At 41.7% G+C, this 22,046-nt stretch overlaps 1 protein-coding gene across 1 annotated transcript in view; it reads right to left on the minus strand.

Moving 5' to 3' along the window:
- The window catches only part of adamtsl4.S (ADAMTS like 4 S homeolog), a 127,010-nt gene that overhangs the window by 78,953 nt on the left and 26,011 nt on the right, over window positions 1–22,046 (minus strand). Inside the window, exon 2 of the mRNA XM_018233444.2 lies at window positions 14,221–14,287. Coding sequence (XP_018088933.1) covers window positions 14,221–14,286 — 66 coding nt within the window. The 5' untranslated portion in view covers window position 14,287. The remainder of the gene's footprint in view (window positions 1–14,220; window positions 14,288–22,046) is intronic.

Below are 22,046 nucleotides of genomic sequence, written 5' to 3' on the forward strand. Positions count from 1 at the left end.
AGAGTAAGAAAGACTATTAATGGCAGCATTGCAAAGGTTTCAAAGTTCAAATTGGTTATCAATAGACCAATGGGTTGGGTTGACAACCAAGCCTTTAGCTGGTCATGTACATATGATTAATATTTAAGTGCTTGCTCATGTGAACTTGGCTTTTGGTATAGAACAGCTATCAGAGAGGACAATTGGGTTCAACAGAATCCAGTGCCACTATTACTGGAACCTAAAAACAACTAAAGCTTATATTATATAAAGGACATTACCCAATGCCTTTGGACAAAATGAGATACAATCTCCTTCTTTTTGGTGTTTCTTCTCTAAATCCAATTGGTACCCCATTTGAGAACTGTTTACTGGCACTTTACCGGCAAATTTCAGACAGTTGGCAAGTATAGTACTGATATTTTATGACCTTACCTACAGCTCTCCGGTGCTCACACCTCTTGCCTGGTTGCTAGGGTGTATGGGACCCTAAATTGTCAGTATATTATGCTAAAATTACATTTTAAGGTGAACCACTCCTTTAGTTTCATTTGCTCTCTGTGTTGTTCTAATCTGAGCAAGCAGCACCCCCACCCCGTCTGTAGGGACAGTCCTGGTAGGAAACCTGTGTTTGAGAGTTTTAATGAGAAACAGGCAGTCATTTCACAACCACCATCAAGCAAAGGATTTAAACATGTATATAATGTTTTTAGTAGCTTTTTAGGTATAGTTGAACTGTGAAATGCCATATAAACCATGGCAATATCCTCTAGACAGAAATAAATCCCTTTCCTACTTACATTATGTTTCCCTAAACTTCAAAAATATTGCTCTCTTTAGTGCTTAGAAAAGAGAATTAGATACGTCGGATCCTTCCAGACATCAACAACCTATTCTGTAGGGACAATGAGTTACTTCCTTAGTACAACAGTGGGGTGGGGGGTACGGGTTTTTTTCCTAAAGGGTTGAATTCTCCTTTAAGGAATCACAGAATGGTATAGGTACATAGCCATTGCTGTCTGCAGAACTGGGGTGTTATACAGGTATAGGATCTGCTATCCAGAATTCCCATGACCTTGGGTTTTCCTGATAATGGACCTTATACCTTTATCGGTGCGACTAATCTCCCGGAACTGCCTCCCACTGGCTAGAATGTAAATCCCCGGTGGGATGGCAATTGGTGCATTTGGTTTTCCAAAGTCGCCTCACGAGGAAACTTTGGGCGACTTTAGAAAACGAATCGCTCCCATCCCGTTGTCGATTAAGGGCAGAAACACGCACTCAGATTTGGTGAGATTTAGTCGCCCGGTGATAAATCGCCTCTTCTTCTCCCCGAACTGCCTCCCGCTGACAAGAATCTAAATGGCTGGCAGGATGGCACTCGGAGCACTTAATTTTCGTCCGAAGTTTCCTCTGGAGGCAACTTCTGGCCAGGAAAACTCCTGGTGGGCCCATTTGTCAGTGGGCCTCTTACTTCTAACCATTTGGCCTATTTCATGGTCATTTCTTCATTTCTTTAAAGGAACAAAGAGGTTTAATAATGGAAGAATAGAGTATAGCAGTGATCCCCAACCAGTAGCTTGTGAGCAACATGTTGCTCTCCAGCCTCTTGGATGTTGCTCCCAGAGGCCTAAAAGCAGAAGCTAATTTTTGAATTCCAGGCTTGGAGGCAAGTTTTTGTTGTATAAAAACCAGGTGTACTGTCCTCCTGTAGGCCTGCCAATCCATATATGGGCTACCAAACAGCCAATCACAGCCCTTATTTGGCACCCCAAGATCATTTTTCAGGCTAGTGTTGTTCCCTGTCTCCTTTTACTTCTAAATGTTGCTTGTGGGTTCAAAAGGTTGGGGATCCATGGAGTATAGTATGTAGAGAAAAGACACTAGGAGAATAAAGAGGTTGAGTGAGGTTCCATTAGTTTAGAACATGGGCCCTCAGCCTAAGGTTTTCTGGTGGGCCCCGGGCATCCCAGTCCAGAACTGACTTCAGAAAACGAAGCGCACCAATTGCAGTTCGGGGAGATTAGTCACTCCGAAGAAGAGGAGATTTGTTGGTGGGCGACTAATCTCCCTGAATCTGAGCGTGTGTCTCTGCTATTAGATTCTAGCCAGTGGGAGGCAGTTCGGGTAAATTTTTTCGCCCCGACTAAATCTCTTCTAATCTGACCGTGTGTCTCTGCCCTTAAATGCTTACTGTATCTTGTTTTTTGAAACCCCATAGGTTCCTGTCCATTTATTTAATATAAAATGTAAAACGGATGTTTTAGAGAGATCCAGAAGGCAGAACATTTCTGCAGTGCATCGTTCTGAAGCAATTAAGTGGCACGGTATAATAGTATTGTTTCGAGATGCTCTTTCATGTCACTTGTCCTATCTGGTCTGGGATCTGTCTCTTTTGTGAAGAGGCTGCCTCACAAAGCCTTTCAGCGGAACAGGAGGCAGCTTTGCCAGGTCAAAAATAGTTACACATTCTTTCCTGTAACAATGGCAGGCGTTAGGCCCACAAATAAAGAAACCTGCCAAATCCTAATTTTGGAGAATCTCTTTTTTCTATAGCTCACACGTCAAGAACTTCAGGATGCTCCTTATAAGTGGACATCTATTTATTTATTGACTGGTGTGACTGATGAAGGACCTAATTGAAAAGGGTTTAGAAGAGTTAAACAAAAGGGATAATGTACTAAAGTGCCATCAATAGAGAAGCTTAATCGACGACGAATGAATATGTAATGTAGCTGAATATTGCATTCTTCAGTACAGTTTAATCATATAAACTGTATTTATGTTTAATTAAAGAAAATGTAATTCTAAGAGAAAAAAAAAACATTTTCTTGATCTTCTTTTCTCCACCAATGTTAAGAGAGATTTGATATCCATCTTTTATTTGACAGATTATTTCCTAAATTACATTCAGGGGTCATTCATGTAGTGTAGGGCCGGGTGCAAAGTACAAAAAAGTGTGCAATATGCCATGTTTTCAGCACTTGTGCCCTGCCCATTGAATACAACACTGCCTGTGCTTGGTAGCACTGTATTCATTAGGGGGAAGCAGGCCTGGATTTGTGGGCAGGCCATAAAGGCCCAGGCCTAGGGCAGCAAAAATCTGGTGTGGCATTCCACCAACTGGCTGCATCTCCACTGGGAATCTCTTGTGCGCTAGAACTTTTGTCCAGGGTCATAGTAAATGATCACTTTAGACTTTAGAGCAGTGATCCCCAACCAGTAATTCATGGGCAATATGTTCCTCACCAACTCCTTGGATGTTGCTCCCAGTGGCTTCAAAGCAGGTGCTTATTTTTGAATTCCAGGCTTTGAGCAAGTTTTGGTTGTATAAAACCAGGTGTACTGCCAAGTAGAGTCTCCAGTCCACAGGTGCTATGAAATAGCCGATCGCCAGGCCCAGATTTGTGGCGAGGCCACATTTTTAATGCCCTTCCCTTTTCTATTCTATTGGTTATTTGATGCATTCTGGTGATTGGTGGGTCTGGGGTATACATCTGGCATACCCGTCTGCCTTTTGTTCAAGCCTATGATTAAGCGCTGGACGGCATGAAATGCAGAAGGCTATGTATTGATTTATTTTTACTCGAAAATAAAGTTTTCAGTTTTTTTTAAAAAACCTGTATGTACAATCTGTGAGTGCCTGCCATTTTTCTCCTTTGCAAGGCCACAAAGGGCCGGGCCTAGGACGGCAACATTTTAGGGGTGGCAGCCACATCCTAATGTGCATTGGGAACGCACAGATCCCCCAACTATGGCACATGAGCATGCGTGGGGGGAGGGAGGTGCGCCTGGTCGACGGGCCTAGGACCATGAGGCCTCTGGGCACCTCTGAGTTGAAATCTCAATTCCTGTGTGCCAGTGAAATTTTTCTTACCCTTGAAATCTGGCCATGCCAATCACAGCCTCTTTTAACACCTTATTTTGCTTGTGTTTCTCCACAACTCTTTTGACATCTGAATGTGGCTCATTGGTAAGAAAGGTTCTTCTTTAGGACATATTTATGAATGTAGGTAGACAAAATGCTAAGCAAACCTTAGCTCCATGTTTGTTGCCCGTAATGCAACTTGCCCCTGCTATGTTCACCAGACTTTATGACTGCTCAGAAGGTTCTTCTACAAGCCATGGCAGATATTTGAGAAAACAAAGGGAGGCACTCAGAAGACCTTGCTCTCAACTAGCTAACTATAATAATTTCAAACTCTTAAACCCGTTTGTATATGTTACAAATAGCTCAACCGTCTAAAACTTAGCTATAATATTATTTAGCACTTGTCTGGAGGAACTGAACAAAGTATATATAAGCTGGAATGACCTTGGTTTCTTTAAGGCAGTGGTATTAACAGTTTTCCTTTGATGGTGTAGAGTACTTTATCATCTCACAATATTGTAAATAGCTTCTGTATGAGAAAAAGGTTTAATGATAATGGGAAACATATTTACAGTAGTGTAATACGATTCACTTCTCCACAGTTCAAAGGGACAATATACAATGATTTTTTTTCTAAATAATTTGAGTTTTCGCAACATCGATTCACAGCTGACCTCTTCGACAGCTGCTTCCAGTATGGCGTTAATCAGTAGCATTTGTAACAGAAGCCTCGGAGGTTCCTTCCAACGCCCCTGGAAGCAGTATTTTCTAGGTGGGAAAATCGACACTTTTATCAGAAAGCGCAGGCCCTTGCGGCCTGGAATCTATCAGACTTTACCGAGCAGCGGTTTCTTGTGGGATTACTGTAGAATTCAGTAAAACCACGCTGCAAAAGCTGTTGGAACGACTCACAGAACGATCACCACAAAAGAGGTTTTTTTTTTCCATTTGAAGTCATTTTCATCTTTGTTCAGTTTCAGGGAAAATTCCGAGGCTGCTCATCAATCTCCAACTGGCAGCCTAGAACAGTACAGAATGCCGTGCCATATCATATAGGATTCCTTAAAAGTCTCTTCAGATGGTCGGCCAACTATTTTATTTTATCTTGTGCCCGCATCCGATTAAAACAATGATTCAGACTATAACCTGACACCGGTAGGTAGAAACAGAAAACAAAAGTTCAGCCGAAACCCAAGTTCTTTGATGTCAACAAAGAATTTAAAAATGATATGAGATAAAACCTCCCGTTCTCAGATGTATCTTGGACCTCCATCTAGATTTGTCAACAGACCTGATTCCGAACCAACATTAAACAGCCAAAATTGACCAACTTTGACAATGTATAAATTAAAACACTTTTTCTAAACCGTCTGCATGTTTCACTGCTATGAAAACCTCAGAGCCTGTTGAAAACATAGACTCCTATACGAGGGTATCTAGCCAAGAAAACTGGCCACTGCCATGTTCCACTGAAAGACAATTCAACTTAATATTGCTTTTAGTTCTGTAACAATGATGTTTCCAGTATATCAACACTTAAGCTGACCCTATGGGATTCAATTTGGTCAACCAGGAGCTGTCAGCTGACCACATGCATTTTTGGTTCAACGTGTATATGGGCAAACTACACTGATCCATTCACAGCCACAGGTTGACCAATCGAATGGCAGAGGAAGCAGAGAGGAAGTGAGCCCCCTGTCATCCAATGACCTCCTCTCCTCACTATCAGCGAGGTATCGGCCATCAGGATTTCCTCGTTGGAACAACAGAACATTGTTGCATAACAGTTATCCTTTAGGTTAAAACATTTATCCAGGGCTTTACAGAGATTGTCCATCAATCATCATCACTGATTGATTGTAGATCAGTCTCTGCTCTAGTAGAGTTTACAATCTAAGGTTTCTATCACATTCACACACATTATGGTCAATAATCCAAATAATCCACCTGTAAGGTTCTGGGGTATGGGAGGAGATCATAGTGCCACACTGACATTGGGAGAGCATACAAAGCTCTTGCAAAAGTCTTAAGGGCCCATTCACTAAGTTCGAGTGAAGGAATAGAATAAAAAATACTTCGGATTTCGAAGTGTTTTTTTGGCTACTTCGACCATCAAATGGGCTACTTCGACCTTCGACTTCTAATCGAATGATTCGAACTATAAATCGTTCGACTATTCGACCATTCGACTGTCTCTTTAAGAAAAAACTTCGACCCCCTAGTTCGCCACCTAAAAGCTACCGAAGTCAATGTTAGCCTATGGGGAAGGTCCCCATAGGCTTTCCAAGTTTTTTCTGATCGAAGGATAATCCTTCGATCGATGGATTAAAATCCTTCGAATCGTTCGATTCAAAGGATTTAATCGTTTGATCGAATGATTATTCCGACGATCGTTCGAACGAACGAATTGCGCAAAATCCTTCGACTTCGATATTCGAAGTCGAGGGATTTTAATTCGCCAGTCGAATATCGAGGGTTAATTAACCCTCGATATTCGACCCTTAATACATCTGCCCCCATATGTCAAAAACTCAAGCTTTTTTTTTTTTACTATAAAATCCGAATTTTTAGTGGAAAAAAAAACTCTCATTATTCATGATTTATTATACCCCGCGGCTGCTAAAAGTCCAAATCTACTAAAATACTCGATCTCCAAGCTGTCGAGGTCCTGTACAAGTCAATGGCAGAGATCCCATTTCAAATTTGAAAATATCATGGTTTCGGACAAAAATCCGAAAATTTGGCGGTTTCAATCAATTCCTCGAAAAATGTGAGCGTTTCGGGCATACAGTCATATGAAAAAGTGTGGGAACCCCTCTCAGCCTGCATAATAATTTACTCCAGTTTCAACAAAAAAGATAACAGTGGTATGTCTTTCATTTCCCTGGAAAATCTGAGTACTGGGGTGTTTTCTGAACTAAGATTTTTAGTAAAGCAGTATTCAGTTGTATGAAATTAAATCAAATGTGAAAAACTGGCTGTGCAAAAATTTGGGTACCCTTGTAATTTTGCTAATTTGAATGCAAGTAATTGCTCAATACTTACTGGCAACACCAAATTGGTTAGACTAGCGCGTTAAGCCTTGAACTTCATAGGCAGGTGTGTCCAATCATGAGAAAAGGTGGCCAATTGCAAGTTGTACTTCTGTTTGACTCTCCTCTGAAGAGTGACAGCATGGGATCCTCAAAGCAACTCAAAATCAAAGATTGTTCGGTATCATGGTTTAGGGCAGGGGCACACAAAGCTACAAGGTGAGATTAGTCGCTCAACGACAAATTGATTCTTCTTCGGAGACTAATCTCCCTGAACTGCCTCCCTGCCGCTAGAATCTGGCGACAAGATGGCACTCAGACCTCTTCTTTTTTCGAAGTTGTGTCGGGCCCTCCGATGGGTATCCCTGATTGATATCGGGCCAAAAGTCGGGCAGATGACGATCGGGCAGGTTAAAAAATCCCCAGCGATCGGATAAGAATGGAGTTGATACGGGCGGTCTGATCACGGGACTGGAACAACGAACAGATGTGGCCCCGCGATCCGACCGCCCGTATCACCTCCATTCTTATCCGATCGTTCGGCCCTAGGGCCCGTGATTAGATCAGCATGTTATCGCCCACCTCAATGTGAGAGATCCGCTTGTTTGACGATTTAGGGGCAAATTCACTATGCGTTGAAAATTCGCTAGCGACGGCCTTGCCGCACTTAGCCACACTTACCAAGCTTAGTTTCGTCAGGGCTGAGAAAAGTTCCTGAGAAGTTCCGCACAGGTTACCGAACGGTTGTGAAGTTGCGCTAGCGATAATATGATAAGCAGTCCGAAGTTATGCTAGTGATGTCTAATTAGCATACGGCGTGCAGTTAAAGTACAATGGACGTGTATGCTGCAGCAACTACATTACACTACACAAGGCCTGGGAAACTTAATAAAATTTAATATAGGTCTTATATTGCCCTACACATCTGCCCACTGTATAGTTAAGGTGCCAAATGTAAGGGGGAAGGAGGGTACCCCAAAAAAAATTTACGATCTTTTTCAGCCTATCACCCAGTAAAAGGTAAAAACCGACAGCGTTTCAACTATTTTTGAAGGAAACTCCTATCTACTCTATTGCACTTCGCCTGGTCTGAGCTGCCGAAGTCAAGTCTGGCGCAAGAGGTAACGTTCAGTAAAATCCGCAAGTTAGAGAATTAGCGTAGTTACGTCCCTTCGCCAGAGCGCAACTTTGCCTGGGGTAAGGGTGCGAAGTAGCGCTAGAGTATGTCTACTTCGCTAGTGAATTGACGCCAGGGACCGTTAGTAAATCGGCGAAGTGGCAAAATGACATCACGCTGGCGAATTTTCGCTAGCGTTAGCCACTACGCCCTTTAGTAAATTTGCCCTAGAGCGGATCTCCCTGTGTATGACAACCACAATCCCTCTATAAACAGATCTTAGGTCTTTGTTTCCCCTGTTCTTGTCAAATCAAAGGGCTGCGGGTTGGTTTGCAGAGGCAGACCTGTGGTTAATCACATAAGGGGAGTTAAATAGACGCACCTTGATGAACTCACGAACAGCAAACACCTGTTGTGTGAAGTTTACTGGCCAGATAAGGTGACTTTGTGAGTCCATCAGTCTTTACAAATAAGAGTGATAAGGGCTTAGCAGGAGGGGGGAACACACCTGACTGGCACCCAAATGGGAAAGCGTTGGCACAGAGTGTAAAATAAATAGGTCATTGTGAAGTTCAGAGGCAGCACCTGAATAGGCAGAACATATGTGGGGGGATATGTCACGGAAAGAAAGTTTGCTCACTCCCTCCTTCATTTCTCTCTGTTTATGTCAACATTTGTCCTGTGCTGTGTGTGAGCTTCTAGGAAATTCCTGGCAGGATTTAAATTACGGCTAATGCTTGGCTGCAAGCTGCTCTTTTTTGAAAGGGCCAATTGTACTATAGCTATATATTTCTCGGCTACAGCTGAATTACATTGAAAGAGCTTAAGGAGGATTATAATGCAAGTGCTGGTTTGCACCATGCTAAAAAGATGAATGTGTTCGTACAATATAGTCTCTAACAAAGAACACCAATTATACAATAAGCAACAGAGAAACTGCCTTTGCTTTTGGAAGAATTTCTTCATTTCACCCATTTTGAATAATTGTAAATATCAGCATGAAAAGATATGCCATTTTTTATTGGTTTGTTACATTTGGCTTCATTATTAGCACCATTTTTTTTATATTTATACCTCATTTTTGGAGCTTGAATATTTAACTTTTGCCTAATTTAAAAATGAAAAAACTGTTATTGAAAGATTTCAAAATGAACAGGCTTTAATTAACATTTTACTATTAGAATATAATTTTATTTATTCAATTTGCCATCTATTTAGCCATTAGCATTTGATGCGTAAAATACTTTTAAAAGTTGAAATGAAAACTAAAACCAATTATATTTCAACCATTAATAAAAAAATGACACAAATTTACAGCATGTATATTATGACATAAAACTCAAGAATGATGTCACACCAGCTCAAGTGTTAGGGTCAGGACACATGCTCATATTCGGGCGAAACATCTCCTCTTCTTCCGGCAACTGATCTCCCCGAACTGCCTCCCCGCCGACTAGAATGTAAATCGCCCATGGGATGGCACTCGGAGCGCTTCGTTTTCCGAAGTTGCCCCACGAGGAAACTTCGGGCGACTTCGGAAAACGAAGCGCTCCGAGTGCCATCCCGTGGGCGATTTACATTCTAGCCGGACGGAGGCAGTTCAGGGAGATTATTCGCCCAAAGAAGAGGACCGGGCGACTAATCTTCCCGAATCTGAGCGTGTGCCCTGACCCTAAATGTCTTTACTGTTGATATAGTTGCTAATCAGTACCATGATTGGTGCTTTTTATTATGCCTGGAGTTTGATATTTGCCATAGAGATGCATCTGGTAATAATACAGTTAGGGGGTTATTTATTAAATGCTTGGTTAGTCGAATCAGCTCCTAAGTCTTTAAATCTGTGGGACCTGTTGCACGTACCCTAAATGGCCACCTTCCAATCCTCTTGTATAAATTATCTGAAGTACAGCACCACAAATCTTTCTTGAGTAAAAATGCCTTTATTTGGAACACTGGCAGGACCTGGATAAGGACGTTTCAGGCTACACAGAGCCTTTTTCAAGCTCATTTATTTAAGTCCGAATGCAAAACATGCGAAAATGTTTTTTCTACTATAAAATCGCATTTTTCGAGATTTTATTATTCCCCGAGGATGGAAAAAGTCAGAATCTAAAAATCTGCGATTTCAGACCTGCCGAGGTTGTATATAAGTCAATGGGAGAGGTCCTATTTGGAAGTTTCTGTGGTTTGTGCTGGAATTAGCCAGAAAATACGACTATTTCAAGCTTTTTGGGCCAAATTCTGAAAAATTTGACTTTTCTGGAAAAAGCCAGAAAAAATCAAGGGACAAAATCCGAAAAAAAAGTACAATACGGATCAGGTTTTTCCCGATCCAATTAAATCCTGCTTTTTAAATAATAAATAAGGTCCAATCGTGGATTCTAGTTTGGTCTGACTTTTTTTTAAAAAAATAAGAAGAATTCGGATTTTGATAAATAACCCCCTAAATGTGCACCTTAGTATTGCTCTTGTCAATGGTCTTAAAATAGAAATGTTTAAAATGGCACACAGGTTGACTTTGTTGAAAGTGAATGATGACTTTGTGTAGGACGGTGTCACGGGGTCACAAATTCTATCACAAGTCATAAAACAATAGGGAACAATAACGACTCAATCAGGAAGTAATTAATATAAAGGGGAAAGTGTAACTGGGACTCAATGGCTTTCCCATTAGACACCATGAATGACTTTGAGGGGCAGATTTACTAAGGGTCGAATATCGAGGGTTAATTAAGCCTCGATATTCGACCAGGAACTAAAATCGTTCGACTTCGAATATCGAAGTCGAACGATTTAGCGCAAATCCTGCGATCGAACGATCGAAGGATTATTCGTTCGAATCGAACAATTCGAAGGATTTTAATCCAACGATCGAAGGAATATCCTTCGATCAAAAAAACGCAGGCAAGCCTATGGGGACCTTCCCCATAGGCTAACATTGAGTTCGGTAGCTTTTAGCTGCCGAACTAGGGGGTCGAAGTTTTTCTTAAAGAGACAGTACTTCGATTATCGAATGGTCGAATAGTCGAACGATTTTTAGTTCGAATCGTTCAATTCGTAGTCAAAGTCGTAGTCGAAGGTCGAAGTAGCCCATTCGATGGTCGAAGTAGCCAAAAAAACACTTCGAAATTCGAAGTTTTTTTAATTCGAATCCTTCACTCGAGCTTTGTAAATGTGCCCCTAATTGTGAATAGTAGACAATAAAACAATGAGACCCCCCTCTGTGTATGTAAATCAGTGAACTACAAGTTGAATTACCCTAATGACTTTCCTAATGTGCCGCTCATCTTATTCACAAGGAACTCCACAATCAACATATAAAACTAAAGGTGGCCAAAGACGTAGAGATTCGCTCGTTTGGCGACATCGCATTGAAGTGGGCAATATCGGGTTGATCAACACGGGCGGTCGGAATGCAGGACCGCATAAATGACCACTCGCCACTGCAGGAAAAATGTCTGGATGATCCACACATGGTCCGAAAATCGTACGAAACTTTGATTCGTATGACTATTTTTTTTCATCTATGGCCAGCTTAAAGGAACAGTAACAAAGTGTTTTAAAGGAATGACATTAGGATGTAGTGTTGCCCCACAGGGGTAAAAATTGTGTGTTTGCTTCAGAAACTCTACTATAGTTTATATAAACAAGCTGCTGTGTAGCCATGGGGACAGCCATTCAAGCACAGGATACACAGTAGATAACAGATAAGTACTACTATAGTTTATATAAACAAGCTGCTGTGTAGCCATGGGGGCAGCCATTCAAGCACAGGATACACAGTAGATAACAGATAAGTACTACTATAGTTTATATAAACAAGCTGCTGTGTAGCCATGGGGGCAGCCATTCAAGCACAGGATACACAGTAGATAACAGATAAGTACTACTATAGTTTATATAAACAAGCTGCTGTGTAGCCATGGGGACAGCCATTCAAGCACAGGATACACAGCAGATAACAGATAATTACTACTATAGTTTATATAAACAAGCTGCTGTGTAGCCATGGGGGCAGCCATTCAAGCACAGGATACACAGTAGATAACAGATAAGTACTACTATAGTTTATATAAACAAGATAGAGATGTAAAGGAAACGTGTGTGTGTTTAGGAATAAAAGAGAGCTTTTTGTTTTATCTTAGTCCCATATACCCCATTAGCATTCCTGGTTTAACAAGACTACAGTTGTCAGTTCATTGCTATTGCACTTTGTGGCTCTGATTCTGTGGATCATAATATCAACATCCACTCAATGATCTGAGCTTTCTCATGCCGTATATTCTGAAATATGTATATATAGATTTAGAGCACAGATGTACTTCTGGAGTAGGGCTCTATATAGTTACATGATGTCGCAGTTATGACCCAGGTTTAAATTCTGTTCTAGGTCGTGTTTGTTGGGCTGTAACAAGAAGTCACAGTGTCCCAGAGCTAAAATGTATGTTCCTATGAAGCAGCGGTGGCCCTAAATAAACATACAGAGGCCATATGAGTGCTGTCAGGTTATGGATCGCCTACACATGAGCAGCACTTGGGGCCCCTTTGTCTTCTTTCCGAATATGTAACTTTATATGTTTAATAATGAGGACCCTGCGTTTTGTTAGGGTCATTCAAATATGTTTTGATCATTTGTACTCTAAGAATAAAATCTAAGATGTTAGTGCAGGGGGGTGGGGGTGGAGTTGCACCTCCATAAAAGACACAGTTAATTTTCTCGGCTCATTACAGTCAGGACCTTTGCTCCCTGGAGCCTGTAATAAGTATGTGCAGTACAGTTCTTGGTAGCAGACATGCTGTAATGCTGAATTCTTCCTGTATTCACAATGTGTATACCACAAACTGTCTGACAGTGAGGCCCACAGTACTTACTCTCTTTCTAGATTTGTGATCCAGTTCAGTTGGTCTATATATTGATGGTGCCTATAGTAACAGTGGGATAGTAGTCTCTGGGAAGGGAGTGTGACTGTGGGATAGCAGGTATAGTAGGGAGAGATGGTGCCTATAGTAACAGTGGATAATAGTCTCTGGGAAGGGAGTGTGACTGTGGGATAGCAGGTATAGAAGGGAGAGATGGTGTCTATAGTAACAGTGGATAATAGTCTCTGGGAAGGGAGTGTGACTGCGGGATAGCAGGTATAGTAGGGAGAGATGGTGCCTATAGTAACAGTGGATAACAGTCTCTGGGAAGGGAGTGTGACTGTGGGATAGCAGGTATAGTAGGGAGAGATGGTGTCTATAGTAACAGTGGATAATAGTCTCTGGGAAGGGAGTGTGACTGTGGGATAGCAGGTATAGTAGGGAGAGATGGTGTCTATAGTAACAGTGGATAATAGTCTCTGGGAAGGGAGTGTGACTGTGGGATAGCAGGTATAGTAGGGAGAGATGGTGTCTATAGTAACAGTGGATAATAGTCTCTGGGAAGGGAGTGTGACTGTGGGATAGCAGGTATAGTAGGGAGAGATGGTGCCTATAGTAACAGTGGATAATAGTCTCTGGGAAGGGAGTGTGACTGTGGGATAGCAGGTATAGTAGGGAGAGATGGTGTCTATAGTAACAGTGGGATAATAGTTTCTGGGAAGGGAGTGTGACTGTGGGATAGCAGGTATAGTAGGGAGAGATGGTGCCTATAGTAACAGTGGATAATAGTCTCTGGGAATTGAGTGTGACTGTGGGATAGCAGGTATAGTAGGGAGAGATGGTGTCTATAGTAATAGTGGGATAATAGTCTCTGGGAAGGGAGTGTGACTGTGGGATAACAGGTATAGTAGGGAGAGATGGTGCCTATAGTAACAGTGGATAATAGTCTCTGGGAAGGGAGTGTGACTGTGGGATAGCAGGTACAGTAGGGAGAGATGGTGCCTATAGTAACAGTGGGTAATAGTCTCTGGGAAGGGAGTGTGACTGTGAGATAGCAGGTATAGTAGGGAGAGATGGTGTCTATAGTAACAGTGGATAATAGTCTCTGGGAAGGGAGTGTGACTGTGGGATAGCAGGTATAGTAGGGAGAGATGGTGTCTATAGTAACAGTGGATAATAGTCTCTGGGAAGGGAGTGTGACTGTGGGATAGCAGGTATAGTAGGGAGAGATGGTGCATATAGTAACAGTGGGGAAAATACCCTTTGGAACTGGTGAAGTGGTATATGTTTGCTATTCCTTCTTGATATAAATAAAGGGGTTCTGACTTAGTCAATGACCATAAAGGGTCGAGTAGACTTACCTTCTCCCTGGTGTCACAGAGATGGACAATCATCAGGCTGAGGAAGATATATCCAAAGCTGTACATCCTAGAAAAACAAAAGGAACATTAGGATGGTACTGATGAGCAACATACATGCTACAAGCAGTTAAATTAATCAGTGGGTCTGCTGGATCAGTACATGAACTACATCTTGCAAACATGATTTCCAACCCTGAGGGTAATGGTCTAAACAGCTTTTTGACTGCTACAATCCTCTGAAAGAAAACTACAGCTGAGGGGTCCTAAAGCTCTAGCAGCAACTTTATATGACAGCCTGATGGAACCACACAGTATAAAGCACTCTCTTAATGTTCTCACAAAGTCTTCTCCAATAACACATTTTGTGGTGCCTACAGTAAGCACCACTACACCAGTGCTCAACACTTTATCCCCCATCCTTGATAGCACAGTATACCTGGAGCTAGTATTGAGTTCAAGAAAGTCTTGGGGGCAGATTTATCAAAGTGTGAATTTAGAGCTGACCACAATAAAACTCACTCACTTTATATTCAATTCTGCTGAACTCCATTGATAAATACGATTCTAAAAATCACATTGGAATGAATAGAGAGTGGGTGAGGTTTTCTCTCTATTTTCTATGGTGGGTTCTAATCTCACATTTTGACCTTAAATGTTTAATAATGTCAAGATAGACTTGTTGAGACAATCAAAAGAGATATAGTGGCCTACAGTTCCTGAAAACTGCATCTGCTCCCATTTCAGCTTTGGCTTGATGACCCTTTTTCTTTGAGAAGCTCCTCAAGATGAGTACACTACCCGTACACAGAAAGAACCGTAGTGAGGCGCTATGTCTTCTTTGGTCACCCAGTTATTCAGATGATGAGCCAAGTGGGGCTGCTCAGATTGCTTGTCCCCCAGGCCAATGACTGGATCACAATAGGGTTGGGGAAGGACTTTATTAACGTTCTCATAGTCTTCTCCAATAAGACATTTTGCCAGTTAATGACAAGATTGTATTGACCCCAAACACAGGCCATTAAGCTGTTGACTCCATCTGGAGTGACAGAGTCAGTAGCCAAGGTCAGGCCGTGAATAGTTAATTTTATTGCCTACTTCTAAGTAGTCTATATCACCAATGTGATTCCTGTATCAGACTATTATTAATATTTACAGTAATATTTCTTGTGCTGAGGGTTTCAGCAGGCAGATGTGTCCAGTTTGCGTGCAAAATTGCAAGGAAAGTAGAACTTGCTCAGGAAATGTCAACATACAAGGGTCACTAAATATGGCTTTTTTGGAAAGAATTCTGTACACAAAAAAGAAAAAGGAACATTAGTCAGTCACAATGTACGCACTACGCAGCTTTGCTCATAGTTTCCGGGATGATGAAACTGTACAACAACCCTTGGGGTCATATAACAACTAAAAGAAAAAAAAAAAAACAGTTTGAACAAAAGCTCCCCAGCTAATACAAATTCCAAAATACTAGAAATACGCAATTTCCAAAATTAAATATCTAATGTGTTTTAGACTGCCACAAATGATATATATTTTATTAACTTGTGTGGCTATTCCCCTTTAACTTGTTACTGCTGTAATCAGTGCACACACACCGGTAACTCCAGATTACTCATCCACTTCCAAAAAGGCATATGAGCCGGAGAGATATGAAATCCAAGCATAACAAAGCTCCGTGCCCACCAGGATTGGAATCTGGGCAAGGAACGCTAGGTGTATGTTGGATAGGAAACAGTTTATCATTTTTCTCCCAGTTGCTGCACTTGCTGAGTAAACCCTCCACAACTAAGCAAATACTGTAATAGTAAAGGATCTGGCTATTTTTAATAGAGCCATCGTTGTTAGCCTGGTCAGTGCCCAGAGCTCGGAGTACTTACTGATGGCCTGCAAATATTAAACTTCAATCCATTTCCTGCCTGGGAGACTCGTTTAAAGTGAACCTACTACAATGGGTGCTCTATTTAGATCTGGGGCACCACTAAACCCACATACAATATGTCCTTCTCTTCATAAGAGCGTGTTTGAGTCAAGGCCATTAGCAATGGATTCTATGATTCTTTGTGCACATCAAAAGCAAAGGCGCACCCTGTTAGGTAATAAAAGCAGTCCTTAAATACACTTAGACGTTTTAAAAGTGAAAACACAATAAATGGACTGTTCTACAAATGGCGAGAATAGTCAACCTAGATGTCAAAAGCCTGGCAACAAGGGAGTGTTGATTGGCTCGAGGGCTTTACAGGGACTGCCATACCACCAGTCAAGGGTTTTGCACCAGTAAATTCCATTAAAATTATGTATTTGCCACTTCATCAAAGGTGATTGGACAGAGAGAACAACTGGATTGTCTGCTGACCCACTTCAGAGCTATGGAGTTATTGTTTGGTATAGAACCAAGTGACCTGACCATTTGTTGGCAGCTGTCTATGGAATACTGAGGGCTACAGCTTGTCCATTAGTGCCCAAAGTATCTGAAGGGTCCCAGTCACTCAGCAATAATTCCGAAAAAATAGGAGAGAATGCAAAGTGTATATAACAGGACCAGCAGCAGAAATCTTAGAGCTACATACAGACTGGCACTCTGTGGATTCTGGCAAATGCCAGATTGGCCATTTAGTGGGCCTATGGGGGCTGTTTGGCACTCTGTGTACCTGAAATGACAGGGCCTACTTTGAATCCCAGTCTGACCCTGGTAAATCTGCCATATGACTAGCCCACAGGTTGGGCACTGGCAAGGTTAATATATTGTCTGCCCAGAAGTAAACCAGCCCAGATAAACCTGCTAAAAATGCCTAGAACTGCTGCTGTCTGCCCCCGAGCCTAAAATTCCCCTGGCCCCTAAAGACTCTCCAGTCCTAGTTGTTTCCCATGATGATGGTTTAAAGATATACAGGAATGGGACCTGTTGTGCAGAATGGTTGGGATCTGGGGTTTTCCGGATAATGGATCTTTCCATAGTTTGGAACCTCGTACCTTAGGGGGCATATTTATCAAGGTTCGAATTTCGAATTGAAAAAACTTCGAAATTCGAATTCAAAAAGACCAACCGAAATTAAGTCAAGGTTTTTTTTGGTTGAATAGGTTCGCATTCGGCCAAATTCGAATTGTATGAATCGAAGGAATAGCGAATTCGATCGAATTTGATTCAACGTTTTTCCCAAAAAAAACTTAGATTTTTCAAAGTCCACCAATTCTCGGAGGTCCCCCATAGGCTAAAACAGCAATTCGGCAGGTTTTAGATGGCGATTTTTTTTCAAATTTTAATCGAATTTGGACTATTCCCTAGTCGAAGTACACAAAAAATAGCTCAAAATTCATTTTTTTCATTTGACCTTTGATAAATCTGCCCCTAAGTCTATTACTAAAATCATGTAAACATTAATTAAATCCCATATGGTGGTTTTGCTGCCAATAAGGATTAATTATATAGTTGGGATCAAGTACAAGCTACTGTTCTATTATTACAGAGAAAAAGGAAATAATTTTTAAACATTTGGATAAAATGGACTCTATGGGAGACGGCCTTTCTGTAATTCTGAGCTTTCTGGATAATGGGTTTCCGGATAATGGATCCTTTACCTGTTGTAGTACAGTATCAGTACAAAGAAAGAAGCAGTTAGCAATGACAGCAGAAAATACAGCAGGCATGTTTGCGATAAAATGTAGGGATATATTTATAAAAGAGTGAAAATAGAGTTCACCATATTTCTCCAAGGGCGGATCCCCTGCTTATAGTTTTCAGAACAATATACATCAAAAGGTGAACTTGGATTTGATAAATATTTCCCTACAAATCCTATTTAATCGAATAGAGAGCCGAGATGTGTGTTGAACTGTATTTTCAAGCTGTGATGAATACGTTATGCTTCACCAGTGGAGTAGGAGGTTGTAATGAGATGGGCATATGGCAAATTAGTTTCTATACGCTGCCCAATACATTAAACCTAAATGTGTAGATACACGGGAAATCCCAGCCCCCGAGAGAATGAGCAGAGACATGTCAGGAAGGCACAGCTATCAAACTAGTAATTTAAAGTGAGTGAGGAAGTTAAAAGCTCAGGAGGAATTTTGTTGTGATAAGTCTTTGAAAACATCACAATTAAAGGCCAGTTGTGACCCCCCACCCCCTGTGGCCTTGGGCAGGACATTTTATTTTCATAAATGAAAGGAAGGAATAAATTGCGCTTGCATTGTTCCAGCGATACACATCAAAGTCAAGACTGACAGAACAGTCATTTTATCAGTGAAACCACCTGGTGTGGTACATTCAGGGAGCGCAGCATTTGGAAAGAATTTGGGCACTCTTTACTTATTTTGTGTCCAGAAGGGTGGCTAAACTATGCAACAATGCACAACAACATGATCTGTCATCGGATCCAGAGCCCTTAGGAAGTATGGCTATCTATGTCCACCAAGGGGCCAAGTGAAAGAGAAACTGTCATTAGGAAACATGTTTTTATTTATGACTTGTTTCTTTCTTGGTTGGAGAAATGTTTCTTTTAGGTCTGGTAGCTTTTCCCTCACTTGCTTTTAGAGCTGTGAAAGTTGTGTTTAGGGGTGAGCAGAATGGGTTATCTGGGGGCAACGTGAGCAAACTCAATTGGGCCTCAGATTTTCTCTTTTCTGGTAAGTGGCTGTAACTGTGGGATAGTGAGTGTGTATAGTAGGACAAGATGGTGTCAGGGAAGGGGCTGTAACTGTGGGATAGTGAGTGTGTATAGTAGGACAAGATGGTGTCAGGGAAGGGGCTGTAACTGTGGGATAGTGAGTGTGTATAGTAGGACAAGATGGAGCCAGGGAAGGGGCTGTAACTGCGGGATAGTGAGTGTGTATCGTAGGACAAGATGGTGTCAGGACATGGGCTGTAACTGTGGGATAGTGAGTGTGTATAGTAGGACAAGATGGTGTCAGGGAAAGGGGCTGTAACTGTGGGATAGTGAGTGTGTATCGTAGGACAAGATGGTGTCAGGGAAGGGGCTGTAACTGTGGGATAGTGAGTGTGTATAGTAGGACAAGATGGTGTCAGGGAAGTGCCTGTAACTGTGGGATAGTGAGTGTGTATAGTAGGACAAGATGGTGTCAGGGAAGGGGCTGTAACTGTGGGATAGTGAGTGTGTATAGTAGGACAAGATGGTGTCAGGGAAGGGGCTGTAACTGTGGGATAGTGAGTGTGTATAGTAGGACAAGATGGTGTCAGGGAAGGGGCTGTAACTGTGGGATAGTGAGTGTGTATAGTAGGACAAGATGGTGTCAGGGAAGGGGCTGTAACTGTGGGATAGTGTGGGATCCAAATAAGGAAAACTGGGCAGGATTCCCCATGATTTACACGCCGATCAACCAATCGCTGATCCCCGTGTCATAGCCCCGACCCTGACGTCACTCACCCACCCCTCTAAATCACGGCCCCGTCCCCGGTCTCCACTGGTTAGAAAGGTGGCAACCCTACAGCCTTCCTATATATTTATCTTTTTTTTCCCCCTATTAATAACATTGGGCAACCCTACATATTTTGGATTAAAGAGATGATGGTAATCCTACAGGAGAATTTATTACGCTGTGAAAAGGTTCCTTAGAAGAGTAGATACGTATATACAGTGACACCTCGTTTTCCATCTTCTTTGTGGGCCCATCAATATATAATGCATAAGGTATTTCCCTGATTTTACATTTTCCGGCAGCAGTTTAACCAACCCCGCAAAAGAATCTTCAGAGGGGCCCAGTGCACCGGGGGGGAATTTCTTAAAGCTGTAGAGGAATCAGACCCACCCCTGTCCCCCCGTGGGTTTGTTTCCTCTACTATAGCGGTGGTCCCCAATCTAGGGTTGTCACATTTCTAACTGGTGGAGACCAGGCAGGAGGGCGGGACTTTGACATAGAGGGGCAGGCCTGTGACGTGGAGGGGCGGGGCTATGATGTGGAGATCAGCGATTGGCCGATTGCCGTGTCAATCATGGGGAATCCTGCCCGGTTTTCCAAATAAGGAAAACCAGGCAGTTTTGACCCAGGCAACCGTTCAAAATACTGGGTTGTCCAGGTCAAAACCGGACAGGTGACAATCCCACCCCAATCAGTGGCAAAAAAACTTTTGGATGCATAAAAGCCAGGTTTATGGCCAAACAGAGCCTCCTATAGGCTGCCAATCCACACAGGGGCACCAAACAGCCTATCATCTCCTTTATTTGTCACTTACAGGAACTTTTTGCATTCTTGCCAACTCTTTTACCAATTGAATGTGGCTCACGGGTAAAAAAAGATTGGGGACCCCTGCTCTACAGTTATTCCCCTTTTTCCTAGATTTTATTTCTGGCCCCTTTAAAATCGTATAATTGTGTTTATGCTGTAAATATATAGTTTTAGGTGTTTCTTTTCATGTATCTCAACACATCTCAAATCATGGAATAAAGCAGGTCATTTCCAATTAACATACAATTTGTGTTGGCTTCCTGTTACAGATGCAACTGTGTCTTAGTTGAAAAGATTAAATTGGAACAATTACACTTGATGGCATCCGGGGAAGCTCAGCATAAACCAAGGCAGGAATGAAATTGTTTCCAGATAATTTAAAGGGGCACTTTACTGTTCTTAAGAATTAGTACTGGCAGTGTACATACTTTCTCATAGTATGGACAATTAGCAAATAGCAGAAGGTTTTCTCTGCTAAGTAGAGTCCCCTGTATCATCTTGTTCAGTTGACCACTCCCCCATTATATCAGACCACAACCCCTGGCCTGCTAGGCCACACCTCCCTTATTGCATTGCTATGAGAGGTTATAAGGAAAGCTGTGTCAGTTGAGAGACAATGACCGCTTAAAGGAACTGTAAAATCAAAAAATGTAAGTGTTTTAAAGTAATAAAATTATAATACAGTGTTGCCCTGCACTGGTTAAACTGTTGTGTTTGCTATAGAAACACTACTATTGTTTATATAAATAAGCTGCTGTACAACAATGGGGGCAGCCATTCACACAATAGATAACAGATAAGCGCTGTTGAACAAAATGCTGTTATCTGTTATCCACTATTTAACCCGTGCCATATAGCCTTTTTCAATTGCCACCATTGCTACACAGCAGCTTGTTTATATAAACTATAGTAGTACTGATCTGTTATCTACTGTGTATCCTGTGCTTGAATGGCTGCCCCCATGGCTAAACAGCAGCTTGTTTTTATAAACTATAGTAGTACTTATCTGTTATCTACTGTGTATCCTGTGCTTGAATGGCTGCCCCCATGGCTACACAGCAGCTTGTTTATCTAAACTATAGTAGTACTTATCTGTTATCTACTGTGTATCCTGTGCTTGAATGGCTGCCCCCATGGCTACACAGCAGATTGTTTATATAAACTATAGTAGTACTTATCTGTTATCTACTGTGTATCCTGTGCTTGAATGGCTGCCCCCATGGCTACACAGCAGCTTGTTTATATAAACTATAGTAGTACTTATCTGTTATTTACTGTGTATCCTGTGCTTGAATGGCTGCACCCACGGCTACACAGCAGCTTGTTTATATAAACTATAGTAGTGCTTATCTGTTATCTACTGTGTATTCTGTGCTTGAATGGCTGCCCTCATGGCTACACAGCAGCTTGTTTATATAAACTATAGTAGTGTTTCTAAAGCAAACACAACAGTTTTACCAGTGCAGGGCAACAGTAGAGGATATATTCATTAGTTTAAAACACTTTCATTTTGTGGTGTTACTGTTGCTTTAAGCATGGCTAACATTGCAGGTAATATTAAACAGGTGACATACTACCCCTTTAATAAATGAGCCTTTATGTCTGATCTGCCCATAGCAAATCAATTTTTAGCTATTAACTATTAA

Source organism: Xenopus laevis, chromosome 8S, assembly GCF_017654675.1.
Source record: "Xenopus laevis strain J_2021 chromosome 8S, Xenopus_laevis_v10.1, whole genome shotgun sequence".
NCBI lineage: Eukaryota > Metazoa > Chordata > Amphibia > Anura > Pipidae > Xenopus > Xenopus laevis.